This window comes from Cryptomeria japonica, chromosome 4, assembly GCF_030272615.1.
Source record: "Cryptomeria japonica chromosome 4, Sugi_1.0, whole genome shotgun sequence".
Classification (NCBI taxonomy): Eukaryota; Viridiplantae; Streptophyta; class Pinopsida; order Cupressales; family Cupressaceae; genus Cryptomeria; species Cryptomeria japonica.
The window spans coordinates 660,088,531-660,104,004 of record NC_081408.1 but is presented as its reverse complement, the minus strand read 5'-3'; the positions used below and the strand labels follow the sequence as shown (position 1 = coordinate 660,104,004).

Below are 15,474 nucleotides of genomic sequence, written 5' to 3'. Positions count from 1 at the left end.
CACAATATCTTGGCAAAATGAGGCATACGAGTTTCACATGAATGTACCTTGATATTTAAAATTGAGCAGCATATGATAATATCCTCTTCAAAAAAACTGCATGCCACGTCATAAAATAATATTTTTCAAATCTTTATATTAAATAAAGTATTAGCTTTGATGATATTATACAAATCAAAGAGATGAACTCAAAATGTAGATTTAATAGTTCTTGATATATACCATAAATCTGTATTACTAAGCCAAAATACTAAAACAAGATATTGCAGTTGTGTGATAAAGAAAGTGGATTCCATTTACAATTTAGTACATATGTGTAATACCTACGTGACAAAAATAATAGCCTTCTTACAGTTTATTGCAAAGAGCCATACTTCAAAATAAAAATCCAATAGTCTATTGCACAATATTGTTCACATACTTGAGAATAGTGTAGATATTGTAAGATAAACAAGAGAAACTAGGTGCAGAAATTACTTGTGGCATCTATATTGAAATATTAGACTCATAGTTAGCATATTTTTTCAACAAATTCAGACTACTATAGAAACAGCAGTTGCATAGTACAACTGAATGCCCAATAGCACCAATATTTATAAGCCAATTGCCGTGTAAAATACTTCACTTAAAAAACTGGACCAGTAAATCTATAAATATCGGTGCCTATAAACCATCCAATTGTACTACGGATTCCTGTTTTCAGTCAATAAATAAGTTGATTCTACCATTGCAGAAATTTTTGAGAAATGGACTGTGTTACATTACTTGACAAGCACCAATTGTCAAAGATCAGCCAAGAGTGAGAAATACATCACCGACTCCAAAGTAGACATAGCTCATGTTTTGCTGTAGGAACGTTTTCTTCCGAGTTTTCCAACTCAAAAGAATTCATGTTAGCTGATTGTATTTTGCTTATATTTCCCTTGAAACTACAGGCAATCACATTTTCTGGAGATTCTACAGCCAAATTCAAACGGGAAGAAAATGGCTTATCACAGTGGAATTCTTGAGACAAGCCATTAGAATCACTAACTCCAGCTTCATGCTTTTGATGGGTATTAGGATTACCATCTTTATGACCAGTGTGCTCCATTTCAGCTTCCCTTGCCTCTTCTTGGTACATTTCCTCTATCATTGGCTTCCATAGCCGAACTCTGGCATTTATAAACCAGTTTGAAACCTGCAAATGGCACATCTTTGGTAAAGACATAATCCAACTAAAAGACCAAGCTTAGAGATTACTATAAAAAACCATCAGGCAATTGACCAACTTTTTGATTCAATGAAGAACCTAAATTCTATAAATTTCCTGAAGAAAATATTCTGTTTCGACGGGTTTTAATGTTGTTTTTGGTGAAAAACCATTTATGGACGTACCTGGTTTCTGGAGAGACTAGTCTGTCTAGCCAATAAATGCTTATCCGCATCAGAAGGGTACCTGAAAGTTCAATTTTGTTAGTTTTAAGGGTTTCACGGGGATCTCTGCTTTAAAGTGGGCCCGGATGAGCGCAAAAGTGACGCAATTCGTAATTATCTGTGAAAGGATTCGGGCATGGTGTAGTCTGGAGATTTATTCCAAGCAGTTTGGAATGAATGGACCAGGACACCATTTTTGTACCAGTTATTTGAGCTGATTAAGAGAAATCAAGAAAATTCAGATTTAAGAGGGGCAAAAAGGTAGACTTACGGATTGAGAAAATGTTCGAAAAGCCATGCACGGAGAACTGTAACAGCTCTTTGAGGAAGTCCTCTCTGCGGCCGCCATGCATCTTGTTCCAGGGTTCCAAACTGGTGAAAAGTAAGCTGTTGCCGAAGGCTCTGTTCTAAAATTTTTAGTCGCGGTGTTTCTCCCTTAGTTATGCCTCGAATGTTTGAATCTTTTTCACCTAGAAGCTCGTTTACTGATCTTATCTGCCCGAGAATTGCATCTTTTAAGCACTTGAAATGCCTGGACATCGCTTTGGCTGCAAGATAAGTATATGCTGTCGCGGCTCCCACACCTGCTGCAAATTCGAAACCTGTAACAATCAACTTCAGCTGCTCGCGATAATGCCGATATCGTCTTTCTACCTGCAATTCATCTGCACGGCATTAAAATTCTGACAAAAAGAAAATAATTTGAAAGAAAAAATTTTGACATTTCAAGGATTTTCTGTAATGTCGCGGAAAATATTTATTCAAGAAAAGTGATCCAGAGTTCAAAACCCTAGATGAACAAATGCAAAGGCTCCTTTCAAGGATCTCTGCAATAAGTTTTGAGAAGAAAAAGAAGATCGGCGGAAATGAATAGTCAATAGAAATTTTTGGAACCGAATTCAAATCATGACAAAGATTTCAAAACTTTACTTGAATCAATTGCATTTACGATTACAACAAAGCTGAAAATGTTTATTTATATCAAAGATAACTCTAAGCAATTACGTTGCCATCCGTCCTGTCCTGATAAAAAATTGAAAATACTTCCCAAAGAAAAATAAAACAATTGAAAGAAACTTAGAAGTAACGTTTCGATCTAGGTAAGCAAAGCGTAGCGATGTGAGAAATCGAAACATTAAATGTCACAGCGTGTTTACACTTTACAGTTCGGTTGAAGCCTCCATTCAGGAACCACTAAATAGAGAGTTTATCACCTAAAAAGTTAATATTAACAACTAAATAAGATGATAAAGAATCTGTGAGCAAGAATTTTTCAACGATAAATCAATTACATGCAACAGTCTTGAGCGCATTCATGATTTAATTGCCAATATTTTAACGACGGAAGAAACTGTAGTGCCTGTTTTTCAAGCACACTTTGAAAACAAAATACCGCGTGTAGAAGAAAATGATGAATTTGTTTGAAACAAAGAAATAGCAAAAAGGAAAATGGACCGGCCTCGTCAAGCATCCATTGAAGCTTTGCTTTCCGTGTCCGTAGCAGCGGCGTATCTCCTGGAAAAGTGAGCCTGTCTTTATTTCCTCCATCGCTCGCACATCCTTTGCTTAATATTCTGGAAATTTCGGCTGCTGTACCACTGATTGAAATAGAAGCTTCGATTCCATGTCCAATCTGAGCAATTGACTGACTTTTACAGTAACCTTCCTGCTCTGATTTCAGATGCTTCTGTTTGGGAAAACTCTGAGCGTTGCCTTTTTCCCCCTTTTCCGCTACGTTGCAGAACTCATACAGTAACTCGCGAGAGGGTTTCAAATACTTCGACTGCTTCACACAGCATGCAAATTGGCCGAACGAATCAGTGTCAGAATTCCAACGTCTTTTCGTGGACAAAATTCCCTCTGATCTTGACTGATGCGAGAAATGGCCGGCTTTAGAGCCGCTCAAAAAGTCTGCCGATTTATTGACCATACCTTGGCAAGAAACTAACCTTGTCGATTCAAAAGGCTGAACCTGAATTCGCGAATCAGATGACAAAGATAGAGAAAGCCCTTGCACAGATCCGGCATCCGCTCTACTAAAACTGTTTCCGCCAAGTTTTGTCTCCAAGGAAGATTGTTCACACCACTGTGAAGTAGAGGGTTGTAAAGAACTATTTCCCCAGATTTGCGGCGCATATTGCGGGTTGTTACTTCTCAAGCTGTTACCTCTTTGAAGAAGCAGGAGCTCGTTTAAACCCGCTCCACTTTGCCAAGATTCCCTAGAAACTTCTTGATCTATATTGCCAAGAGCCTGGTTTGCAGTAGATTGGGGAAAACCAGGAAGCTGAAATTGTACTGAATTGATCTCTGAGCTTTGATGATCTATACCACTATTACAAGTAAATGATATTGCCGGCGCAGAATACTCTTCCCCGCTCGCCGTACTCACAGGGTACAACTGCATGGCGTCCAGGCCTTGAATATTTATATTTCCTTCTTTCTGAGTATTGAAACCGCCGGCATAGTCATACTGTTTGTGACCATTGGAAACCCTCCAAATGTTGCTTGGAGTGAGTTTCGAACCGGAGACTACATCGTCCTTAGGGACGCCTAGTAATTCTACCTCGCTTTGAAAATTGAAATTCTCGTTGAACATCTGTGAGCCTACCGTAAATCCACCGGGCATCTTGTCAAATACGCGTGCCTCTCCAGAAAATCTCCTCGTCTGCTGTGACATGAATGAAAATCAATGAAACTGCATAATAGACAACTTGCAGAGATCTTCTTGATATTCTGCGGCACTCTCACTCTCTGTCGGCGGCATTATTGCGGCTCCGGAACTCTTTCAAGAAGCTCAAGTTCCAGATCTCTGAACTCTTAAGTCTTAAAGATCCGATTTTTAACAAGAAAACCTAAATAATCTAGCTACAACTGAAGTTTCAGAAGGCCTTGAAGTCCATCCGATCCAGGTATCGTCATAAACATCACTAGATCCCTACCCACAAAAAAACAAAAGATAATTTCGGTATCCCTAGACCCTTACCTTCTGATTCAATCTCCTCCTGAATTTCTTCTGCAGCACTCGGGAAAAACCTAAAAGCAATCCGGAAAAAGAGCATCATTTGAAATCGAAGCCTGCTCTGTCGTCCTCGTAATAATTAAAGAATCACAGAACTGCAGGCTCAAGCATTTTGGCCTCTTCCAGAAATGGCTGACGTGTAAATTGTCCGCGAAATTCATGCACACACATTCACTAAATCACCAGCCAATGAAACGATCCAAAACCCTCACCAAATTGTTTGTTTATGAAGCTCCCTTCCAGGTGGCCGCTTAAACTACTATGGTAAAAATTTGGTGTAATACTTGAGGATCTTTGAAGGGAACATGTAATAAATGCGTGGAGTTATCTGATACATTTTATCTGTAAATTATAGTCTTGATTTTTCTGTATCTTAAATAAACTAATTTATGCTACTGGTTGCTTAATACTGCAGCCCACCGAACGCATTATAGTACGGCTAATACCTTGTTTGGCACGTTAGACATTATTAAAGCATTTTATCCGTTACAGATGGGCCTACCTAGGTATTTATAGTAAAAGCTCGTGGATAGAATGGCACCTTTGGAATTATTCCCCGTTCCATCAAACGGGGGTATTCGGAGATTCTTTTTAAGAAATTGTACTTCCAAAGTCCCCAGTACCAAAGACCACAAGGCCTTGTTTTCATTGATAGTTGTGGATTCCCTAGTTTGATTGTTTTGTTTTCTTAAAAGCTGCCCCCCACTCACCAAGGGACCCTAACCATCCATCACTTTTATGTCTTGTCTTTGGTTTATCTTTTTTTTTTTTTTGTCTCCGGTCTTTAAAAATTCTTAAATTTGTTTAATAGGGGAGAGGGTCTTATACGTGTATCTGAACTTTGCACTTTTCAATTATCTATGTGGGTACGTCAGTTGACTTATCAAGACCCCTACTTAAAAAAAAATATTTTTAAGTCTACATGCTCAAATATGATACCACATCAGTATGCACTTTTGTGAAGGTGTCCAAAATGGTTCCAAATTATGATAAGACCAATATGTGTGCACTAAGTCATGTTTACTTGTTCATTGATGTGGCATCATAGGATTGGTTACTTTTTGAATTTTAGAGGCATTGTTTTGGGGATAAGCATTGGCATGACATTTTTTATGCACCACTATTGGGCCCATTTTTTCCACATGCTATAGCATGTATTGGTACCCCTACTACCTTTTGGCCCCTCTCCCTTAGATCGATTAGAATTTGAATCTAACAAAAAATATTTGTTATAGGAGAGGTCTAAGCAGTTGAGCACCTTGACTTTTTGCTTCTCAAAAATTTATGTGGCAATTTCAAATCACTCATTTTTTTTTCCAACAGCTTAATTGGCAAGTCCCCTTCTTATAACCAAGGTTTTAATTGGCATGTCCCCTTCTTACAACTAAGGTTTTAATTGGCAAGTTCCCTTCTTATAACTAAGGTTTTAGGGCCATGTTAGCATGGTTTTTGTATGTTATATGCAACCAAAAAGGCCCCCCAAAAAGTGAGATCGATAGTTGTGCACTAACTCATGTTTCATTGGTCGTTGATGTGGCATCACATGATTTGTTTCTTTCAAGATCTAAGAAATACATTTCATTCAATTATGGGTAGTCATCATCAACACTAGCAACTTTAAAGTCACAACTATTGTGGAAATATTATTTAAAATATTGGACATTAAATGAACAAATGCTATAACAACTATTGGAACATGCTCAACTACTAGGTTTGTTTCCCTATTGGAGTGTTTTACTATTGAGCTACCAATCCTCTTAGTAATTAGTCCATCCTTAGTTCTAGTGTGGGTCATTTTTTAGCACCCTTCTTTAGTTACATTGTAGATGCTCAAGGATCATCACTTAGCCTAACTATTTGACTTGTTCTTCAATACCATTTTAAACTTTTCATGGATCAACTAGGATTTTATTCTAAGACATCTCATCTATTGCTAGTATGTTTTACCATCAAGCTATTGACCCTCTTGATGACCAATCTATTTTTGGTTTAGGTGTGACTCATTTTCAAACACATCCTTTCAATTACGCTATGTGTTTAGGGACCATTTCTTAGCCTTACTCTACTAGGACCTCCCTTTTTTTGCTAGGGTGCTCCATCACTAATCTACCATTCCTATTGAAAGGTGGTCCATCTTTTGTCCTAATGTAACTCATTTTCAAGCAAAATTTTTAATTTATTTTTCAAATTGATAATATGATAGTGAAAACATTATATATTTTTGAGGTGTGATGTCATTCCACATATTATTATGTCAATAGTATATTATATTTTTATTTTATTAATATAGAAGTATAATACTATTCATCATGAAAAACAAAAAAATAGATATCCATGTCTTTTTCTTCTTCAAATTAGACGATTCTTAAAGCAATAACACGTTATTCATTTTAGATAAGATTTGTGGGTGTAAAACTAATTCAATTACTTTTCTTAATTATATATTTATGTGTCAAGCTTTTAAATTGTTTTTTTGCTACTCATTGTTGTGAGCCAATTATATAGATTTGTATGCTATATTGGTTCTATTTAAGGACATATCTTATTAGAGATCCTTGCCATAGAATGTTTAAAATACATATATAGCAATATTGTTAACTATATCACCATACATCATCTTAGGTATCTCTATATATGCTTATTTAATGTCTTCCATCATTGTTTGAAAATAATTGAATTAGCCTATCTAAAATATTGACCAAAGGAAAATAACTCCTTGTCCAACAAGTTTCTCAACAATGTTTCTGAATCCCACTCCACTTTATACACCAACACAACAAGCCAAGATATACACACATTACACTCATTAAATTTCTACCACTTCATTTAAATGGATCTAAATTTTGTTTTACAAACCCTACAAATATTAAAAACAAAATACAATCAATTTTTTTATAGATCAAAAATTAATAAATTAATTTCTAAAATTTCCAACACCACTCTTCCATCTAAAATCTTAAAATAAGATATTTAATTTAATTATATTACAAACTCTAAACTTTAACTTTTAAAATGCTTCAATTATTTAATCTGGCTTACAATAATAATTTGTTGTACCTAGCCGTGGGCATAGATTTAAAAGGGTACATTCGTATTGTGAGTGGTTTATGGCCGTTGGTCGCTTTCAGTTAGGGGCTATATGTGGACCCCACGAAAGACGGTTTAGGTAACGACAATGATAACCCTCCCAATATAGTATTATATTGATGCCATATTTTTCTCGCTTCTGGAACTTGCGTAGCTGTGACATTATCACAACAGCACGCATATTCCCCACGTTGTTTCAACTAATACCACCTTCTAGAATATAACTAATTTTTTATTATTTCTCACTTGCAGATTCCACCGGCACAACTTTGAGTGCTTTCCACACAGCCTGGAGTGTGTGTACACCGTCCAGTACAAATATTTTGGATACGAAATTTGTGCAACTTTAGAATTGTTAAAAATAAAGGTTAAAATAATATTATAGATTCTTGTTATTGTTTTTTTATGAGATTGTGTGTTTGTTTGCATCAATGTTTCGGATCACATTACGTGATCTTTCATGAGGATGATAGAAAGCTCATAAAGTAGAGAAATAGAAAACACAAACGCTTTCTATCATCTTGATGAAAGATCATAGTGTGAGATCAGAAATGATGCAAACAAACACACACAATCTAATCGAGAAGCAATAACAAGAAATATTATAGATCGTGGAAAACTAATATCTTAAATATTATAGATTACTAAAAATAAAAGTTTTAAGTTAATTTGGGTTATTTAAATAAATGTAATAGATAAGTATAATTTGTTTAGAAATTAATTAAATATAAACGAAAGGTTAGTTGAAAGTTAATAAATTGATATTTATGTTTTAGAAATTAAATAAGATGAAGGGTGATATTTAGTTCGGAAATTAAATTTTTTATGTCAAATAGATAAGGTATTAGTATTTGGTTGATGTTATATTTGAAAATATTGTTTTTTGTTAGTGAAATTATTTGGAATTTCATATTGGATTCTATATGTTAGAGGACAAGTTTATCGGCTCCAAGCAAATTCACAACTTCTAAATGTGCTCTAATTTGTCTTGTAATATGTAGAGTTTTGTATTGCAACTTCACATGCAAATAATTTTATGTTGGATTCTATATGTTAGAGGACAAGTTTATGGGCTCCAAGCAAATTCACAACTTCGAATTTCTAAATGTGCTCTAATTTATCTTGTAATATGTAGAGTTTTATTTTGCAACTTCACATGATACACGATCTTCTACTCTACCTTTTCTAAAACTTTAGGCTAGCGGTATTGATAAATATTTTTCCTAAGCATGCAGATTTTTTACTCTTTCTATTGCATCAAGTCAAAATATTTTATTATTGATATTTTTCTATCTAGTGATATGATTTCTTGACTCTTCAATAGATTAGAATGGATATATTAAATATCTTTAAATACTAGCATTTAACATCAATTCACACCAAAAGTATGTTTAATTGTTTTTAGGTAGAAAGATGGAGGGGGTTAGTTGATCAGATCTGAATTTTAAATTGGAAAGAAAAAAGTTAAAGATCTCAAGAGCACTCCATGACCATATACTTTTCCTAAAATGGAATAACAATTAAAGCCAAGTAGAAAATAACTAAATGGAGGTACATGTGTATAGATAGGTATAATACACAGGTAGATAAGATGAATTTATAGAACAACTTGTGTGTAAATAGATAGGGTATGCCTAATTGTATTGAGATATGTGTACTTGAAAATGGGAAAAAGGCCAAAGTATGTGCAAGAATGTGTGTGGGGGGGGGGGGGGGGGGTGCGGGGGGTGACAAAAAGTGATCAAACATTCATATTTAGCCATAACATGTTCATGTTCTAGAAAACATAGTATATGCATGTTAGAACTTGAGTGAATTTTTACAACATGATCTCACTATAATAGATTTACGTTTGAAAAAATAATATTGAAATCATTTCCTTATGCTTTGAACATGTTTTAATTTACAAATTCTAAGAGGTCTGCATGCAATGTGGGTGCCCAAATTCATCTTTTACGAAAGACATGCAAAAACCATACAAAGGTTCACATATTTTACGACAACATTCTTTTAAAAAATTTATCATGATATATGGTGAATGCAATTGTTGGTCACATTTCCCATTGGTCCCACAACATTTCCTCATGTATTCACCATCTCATATTTCTATCCACACATCCATTATACAAAATATCAATCCTTTTAATAAAACCCTTCATCTAAATCCCTATCCATCCTTCATCATCTCATCCATTCCATTCCTCTTGGTATTATCGTCTAATATGAGAGTAATAATATTACCATATTGAAATCTTGGAGAAGTCAAATACTAATCAACAAGGTTTTGCCAATGTCTATGTACATAATGCCAATTGATATGATCTATTTATAGTATTTATTTAGTTAGGGCTACTATCACAAAAGAAATAGATAGTTGAGTTCATCATCCTAGTGCCTATCCTACATATATTTAATAATAAAAATCCACTTATCTTCTATCTTGAATCTAACTCCTTATATCTCAGATCCCAGCATCTAACAAGCATAAAAATAAAAGAAAGCATCCAAAACTAATGAAAACAGTAAATCACCAAATCAAAAATAAGTTAAAAAAGTTTTTAAAAAAAACATTATTTGTGAAAATAATTCTTATGGTTCCTTATATAAGTATTATCCAAAAAGGCAGCAAATGGTTGTCATGCACACATCCCCTATTTGTGAGTACCCTACACTTGGGGGTAAACTTCTCTTATCCTACCTACAACCATCATATCTACCCATCTATTATATTTGTGTACTATCCCATTGCATCCAATCTATTTTCCTTTCTCACTTTTAATTGTGATAATTCTAGGGACATACTCTCAAAGCTTTCTTTAGACAATACAAGCTTTACTTTATTTGTAGTTAACCCCTCTTTCAACTTTCCATTTCATGAATCCTTTACTACCTTTAGCAATCAAGCTATCCTCTTGAATACACAAACATCACCCTACTATCTCACATGAATATTGGTAGACATATTTGTAATGGCTTCAACATATCTCCCATGATATCCTAAGTGAGGTATGTTATCCCTATGTAACACAATACTATTAGATCATATCTTGAAACCCCTCCATCTAACCCAAAAACATCCTATCTTTTTTATCAATTAAATGTAAATCCATTTCATGTACTCCTCTTTATACTCATGCTTCCTCCAAACATCCATCCTCAACCTCTCTATCCAATAATCCTCTCACCCCATATTTAAATAATTCCCCCACTATTTCATCGTCATATCTAGAATTGGTTCTCTCTTGTCATTATTTCAAAGCATTCCTCACAATCTAAACATTGCAAAAATATTTCATCTAAATGCTCACAATCCTAATGCATGCCATCTTGCTAAGTAATCTAGTACAAAATCCAATGAATTTATCAATTTTGTTCCCAACCTTTTTTTCAAACCATTAATCCATATTACATACTTCTTATTATAAGGATATATCATTCATAATAACCACATTTATTTGATCATTAATAATGCTACCATCATCATTATCAATCAAATACAAAATTATTTGTTTGTCTTTGCATATTTGTGTATGATTTATGTATCATCATTTTTATTACACATATCATAATCCTTGTAGCATACGACTAATTTAAATCATGGTATGCTATATCATGGTAACATATGATAAAAGATTTCTTGTGGAATTTTATTTCAAGTCAATATTTTACACACTTAGCACATTATCACATTAGTTGTTATTCCTTTATACATAACATGAATTGGTATATAAAAAATATTTATCACATTGAATCACTATTACTATCCTCCCATCCATTCACTTCTCCCTTAGGATCATGTTGTAATCCTAACCTCTCTATATTTTCATCTCCTTCTACCTATTATCCTCCAATTGCTTCATTCATTTCAAGAGCACACCCATGTTATTCAAAACTTCATATCCTCTCAAGGGGTATACCTACCCAGAATGGTACTACGCATCTCCTTCTAATGACTAGGACATGCTTCTACTAGTTCGATCCCTTCCAAGAGAACTATGTTTTATTTTTAATTGAAATAATATTTCTTAATCTAGTCATAGCATTATCTCGAAAAGGGGTAAAATATAGACAACTAAAATCATCTACATCAAATAACTACACCCAATTTTATTCTACTCTAACATTAATTAAAATAAAACCAAATATTATATTTAACCTTCTTAATCATCTTCCTAAAATTAATTAAATAAATACTCAATTATTTACTTAACTAATTTATCCTTTATCCACATTTTCCTCTATAGTGCCAATTAGTTAAAAAAAAATGCATTTATTTAGTTAGAGTCGTCCTTCATATTCCTATCCACTAAAAAGTAAATGAATACAAACTTATCTATTTAAATCTCTAAAAAACCATCATTTAATTAGTTGACTAAAATAAATTAGTTAACTAATTAATCCACTTGCACATTTCAAACCATGTTTAAACTTGGGATGTGCTTGCCCCTCCATCCCACTTCTCCAAAAATCCTCTTATAAAATATAAATCATTTATTTGCCAAGTACAACTACACCCTCTATCTTATAAATGTGGCTCACACATGTGAGATCTAGATTATCTCTCAAATCACAAATCTATATGTTACTCTTACACATGACATAGTAACACATGGAATTGAATAATTTATGTTTTAAATTCTTTTTTGGATTGGAGATTTAAAGGAAATGATTGTTGATGGTTTTTTATTTAATGATGGAGTAACATCAAAGACTCAAATCCATTTGTATTGGAGGTAAGTTGATCTTGATTTCAAGATTTATGGTTTAATCCTTACTACTAAGCCATGTCCACATTATGTGGTTGCATATAATATTCCTTTTGTAGTCTTGTTTGAGAATGAAAATTGTTGAATTCTTTGTTAAATAGCTTAAAAGACCAAAAAAAATTTAAAAATATATTTTGTACCAAAAATATAGTGACTTTTTTAAAAATATGATTTGAGAAGTATGATTTCTATACCATTTATTTCAAGAGAAAACTCTTCAAAATATAAAATTAAAGCTTCAAAATTTGGTGAATTTTTGAGCTTCTTGATATTTAAATTGAAAAGTTTTTAAGTTTTTCTTTTCTTTAAAAAAATGAAAATTTGAATTCTATTTTTTTTTAATTGGTATCTTAAAGGATTGATATTATCTCATGGAAACAAGATGTGGAAAAAATTTTCAACAGGTTTTCTATGATAAAACCTTATTTTCCAATGATTCTCATATTGAAGTTTTATATGGCCTTGGTAGTAAGGACTTATGATGAAAACTATAGGATGTGGCAATAAGGTGGTATAGAGAATAAAAATGCTAAAATGAATGGGGTTATACATTTTAACATTAACAAGTTTAGACTATAATTCTATATGCTAATAAGGATAAATTGTATGACCATATAAGAGAGTAGAGTAGAAAATTGCATACCCAGATGCAATTCCACCTACACTGTTTAGCCACTTTAGTGTCCATTCCCCTAGAATTTGAGTAGGCTCATTTTAGCTCTTGTATCGGCCTTTTCCCTCTTAGGATGCTCAGGACACCTTTTCAACATCTATCCTTTAGCTTATGTTTTGCTCTTGTCACCCATCAAATTTTAGCATGATTCATCTAGACACTAGTGTGTCATGTGGACATCCGCATGTCATGCATTCATCCTATGACATCTTAAATTTCAAATGTTAGTTATGCACATTTTGTCACTTGTCACCTATCTTGGTCGATGGAAACAACTCGACAACCCTTTTTTCCCCTCTTCTTCTCTCTTTTAAATTCATCTTTTCTCTCCATTAAAGCTCTAGATTTTGGACACAATCTCTCTTGTTCTCTTTGCTTTCACATCTTTCTCTTTATCTCTCACTTTCTATGATGGTCTCTAGTTTGCTACAACAATCTCAAGTTCTCACACTATTATTTACATCTCTCTTGGCTTTCTCAATCCTTGCTAGTAATATTTATCTACTTATCGTGTCTTTGATCATCTTGAGGATTTATCACATCCCTTATCTATCAAATCATTTATCTTTTCTATTTACATTTTTATTTATCTATCTATCTATTCGGCTGTTGTGGAGGTGGAAACACCAAAACAGGGACTTGACTGAGGCAAGTCTCCAAACAGCCCCAAACATTTTTTCTCTTCTATATGTTTGCAGGTTTCTTGAAGGCATTCAAATACATAGAGGTTTTTTGTATTATTGATTTTGTTCCTCTCATTCAATCCCTTAAATTTTGTTATTGATTTTATTCTTTTATCTCTATATTTTCTATTACGTTTCTAACTCCTAGGTTTTGCAGGTCATCTAAAGCACAAAGTCAAGTTTTCATGTTTTTGAGACTTTTTATGTTCATGGTCCATATAGGACTACAACGGACTACACTGGCATCCTTGACTTAGATGCTCATACTTAGGCCGAATACTCTTTCTATCTACTCTTTCAATTTCTCTAATTAGATATCTTCACCAGTTTCACTAGTTGGAGATATTTATGTGTATGTTGTGAAATTGGCTCTCAGAGGAACATAGTTATTCCCTTTGTAGGGTCACTTTTTCACCATTACAAAGAGAAGTTTGACCTTTGGTATATATTTAATTTTCATTAGAGATCCCCATTGAAACTTATGATAACACTCCAACATTAACATGTGCTACCTTCTTCATTCTAATGTGCACCAAATTGTGAGTTGAATGTGTGCTTGTGATTTCATCTATTAATGTATTAACATATATCATAAAAAAAAAATTATTCATTCTCCAATAGTTAATAACTTGGGGAAAAGCTTGGGTATTATAAAATTATATATCTTACGTAGTTACAAAGTGATCTCTCAAGCAGAGGAACATTTTCTCTACTAGCAAAACTACCTACATTAAAAAGAATTCGTTGAATTGCTACAAGTTTAAATCTTTGAAATAGATTAGATGGATACAAAATAGTATTTCTCTATGATGGTCTTAAAGAAAAAACATAATAGTGTGCAGGTTGAAAAAGTATTTTTACATTTTGAACCAATCACCTAGAATGTGGTTCATGATAGATTCAATAGCTATATGTGCTATGACTTAGACACAATTGTAGGAAATATAATCCATGCGTATATTTTTCAAATGGTAATTTGATAAATTTATCATCATTATTTTTAATATAGATGGCATGTTGTTGATTGATAAAAATAAGGAAACAATTAGTCTAGTTAAGTTTGAGTCATCATCTAAATTTAATATGAAATATCTCTATGTTGCAAAATTCATTTTGGTCATAAAAACTAAAAGTGATTATATCAACAAGAAATTATATATGTGAGAACTAAATAGTATCTAAAGATAGAAGAGGAAAAGTAGGAAACATGTCAAGTTTCCCATTCTAGTGCTGCCAATATTATGTATGTAAGTCTTTTCCCTACACCTTTTATTATAGATGTAGTGAGATTTATGAGTGGATACCTATCCAAACTAGGAAATTTAAGCATTGAGATGATTTTAATTTTATTTTTTGTTATTTACATAGCACCTTAGGTTATTCCATTTGCTACCAAATAAAGTTGATGAAAATAAAACATTGAATTTGTAAGGATTTATAGATTTTGATTAGGTTGGGGACCTTCACTAACAAAGATCTATCATTGGGTGCATATTCAGTCACTTTGGAGGAGTAATGAAATAGATGAGTAAAAAGAAAGTAGTATGAGCATTATCTATAATAAAGTCAAAGTATGATGGTAAGGTCGCTAATGTGTTAAGTAGTGTGGCTAACAAGGTTGTACTTGATTGTTACTCTATTATCAAAAGTGGTAAATATTAATTGTGATAGTTTGAGTGCAATATATTTGGCTAAGAATCCCTCTTTATCATTCTTGAACTAATCATAATAGCATACAATATCATTTTGTGAGAGAAAAGTTGAAGGTAAGAAAGTACCATTAAAAAAGCTTGATGTAAATAAAAATATTAGTAATTATTAACCAAAATC

At 33.2% G+C, this 15,474-nt stretch overlaps 1 protein-coding gene across 1 annotated transcript; it reads right to left on the bottom strand.

Moving 5' to 3' along the window:
* Positions 1 to 463: 463 nt before the first annotated feature.
* Positions 464 to 4,741, bottom strand: LOC131061788 (BEL1-like homeodomain protein 4). Its single transcript, XM_057995618.2, has 4 exons — positions 2,872 to 4,741; positions 1,688 to 2,066; positions 1,378 to 1,438; positions 464 to 1,180 (listed from the first exon to the last, which is right to left on the bottom strand). The coding sequence occupies exons 1-4, from the start codon at positions 4,091 to 4,093 to the stop codon at positions 812 to 814; spliced, it is 2,031 nt and encodes a 676-aa protein (XP_057851601.2). The 5' UTR covers positions 4,094 to 4,741; the 3' UTR covers positions 464 to 811.
* Positions 4,742 to 15,474: the final 10,733 nt, after the last annotated feature.

Excerpts from the sequence above, each read along its gene's own strand:
- LOC131061788 (XM_057995618.2), bottom strand. The coding sequence starts at position 4,093 with ATGTCACAGCAGACGAGGAGATTTTCTGGAGAGGCACGCGTATTTGAC. Across the intron at positions 2,067-2,871 it reads ATGGATGCTTGACGAGGCCG|AAAGACGATATCGGCATTAT; the intron begins GTCCATTTTCCT and ends AATTGCAGGTAG. Across the intron at positions 1,181-1,377 it reads CTAGTCTCTCCAGAAACCAG|GTTTCAAACTGGTTTATAAA; the intron begins GTACGTCCATAA and ends TGCCATTTGCAG.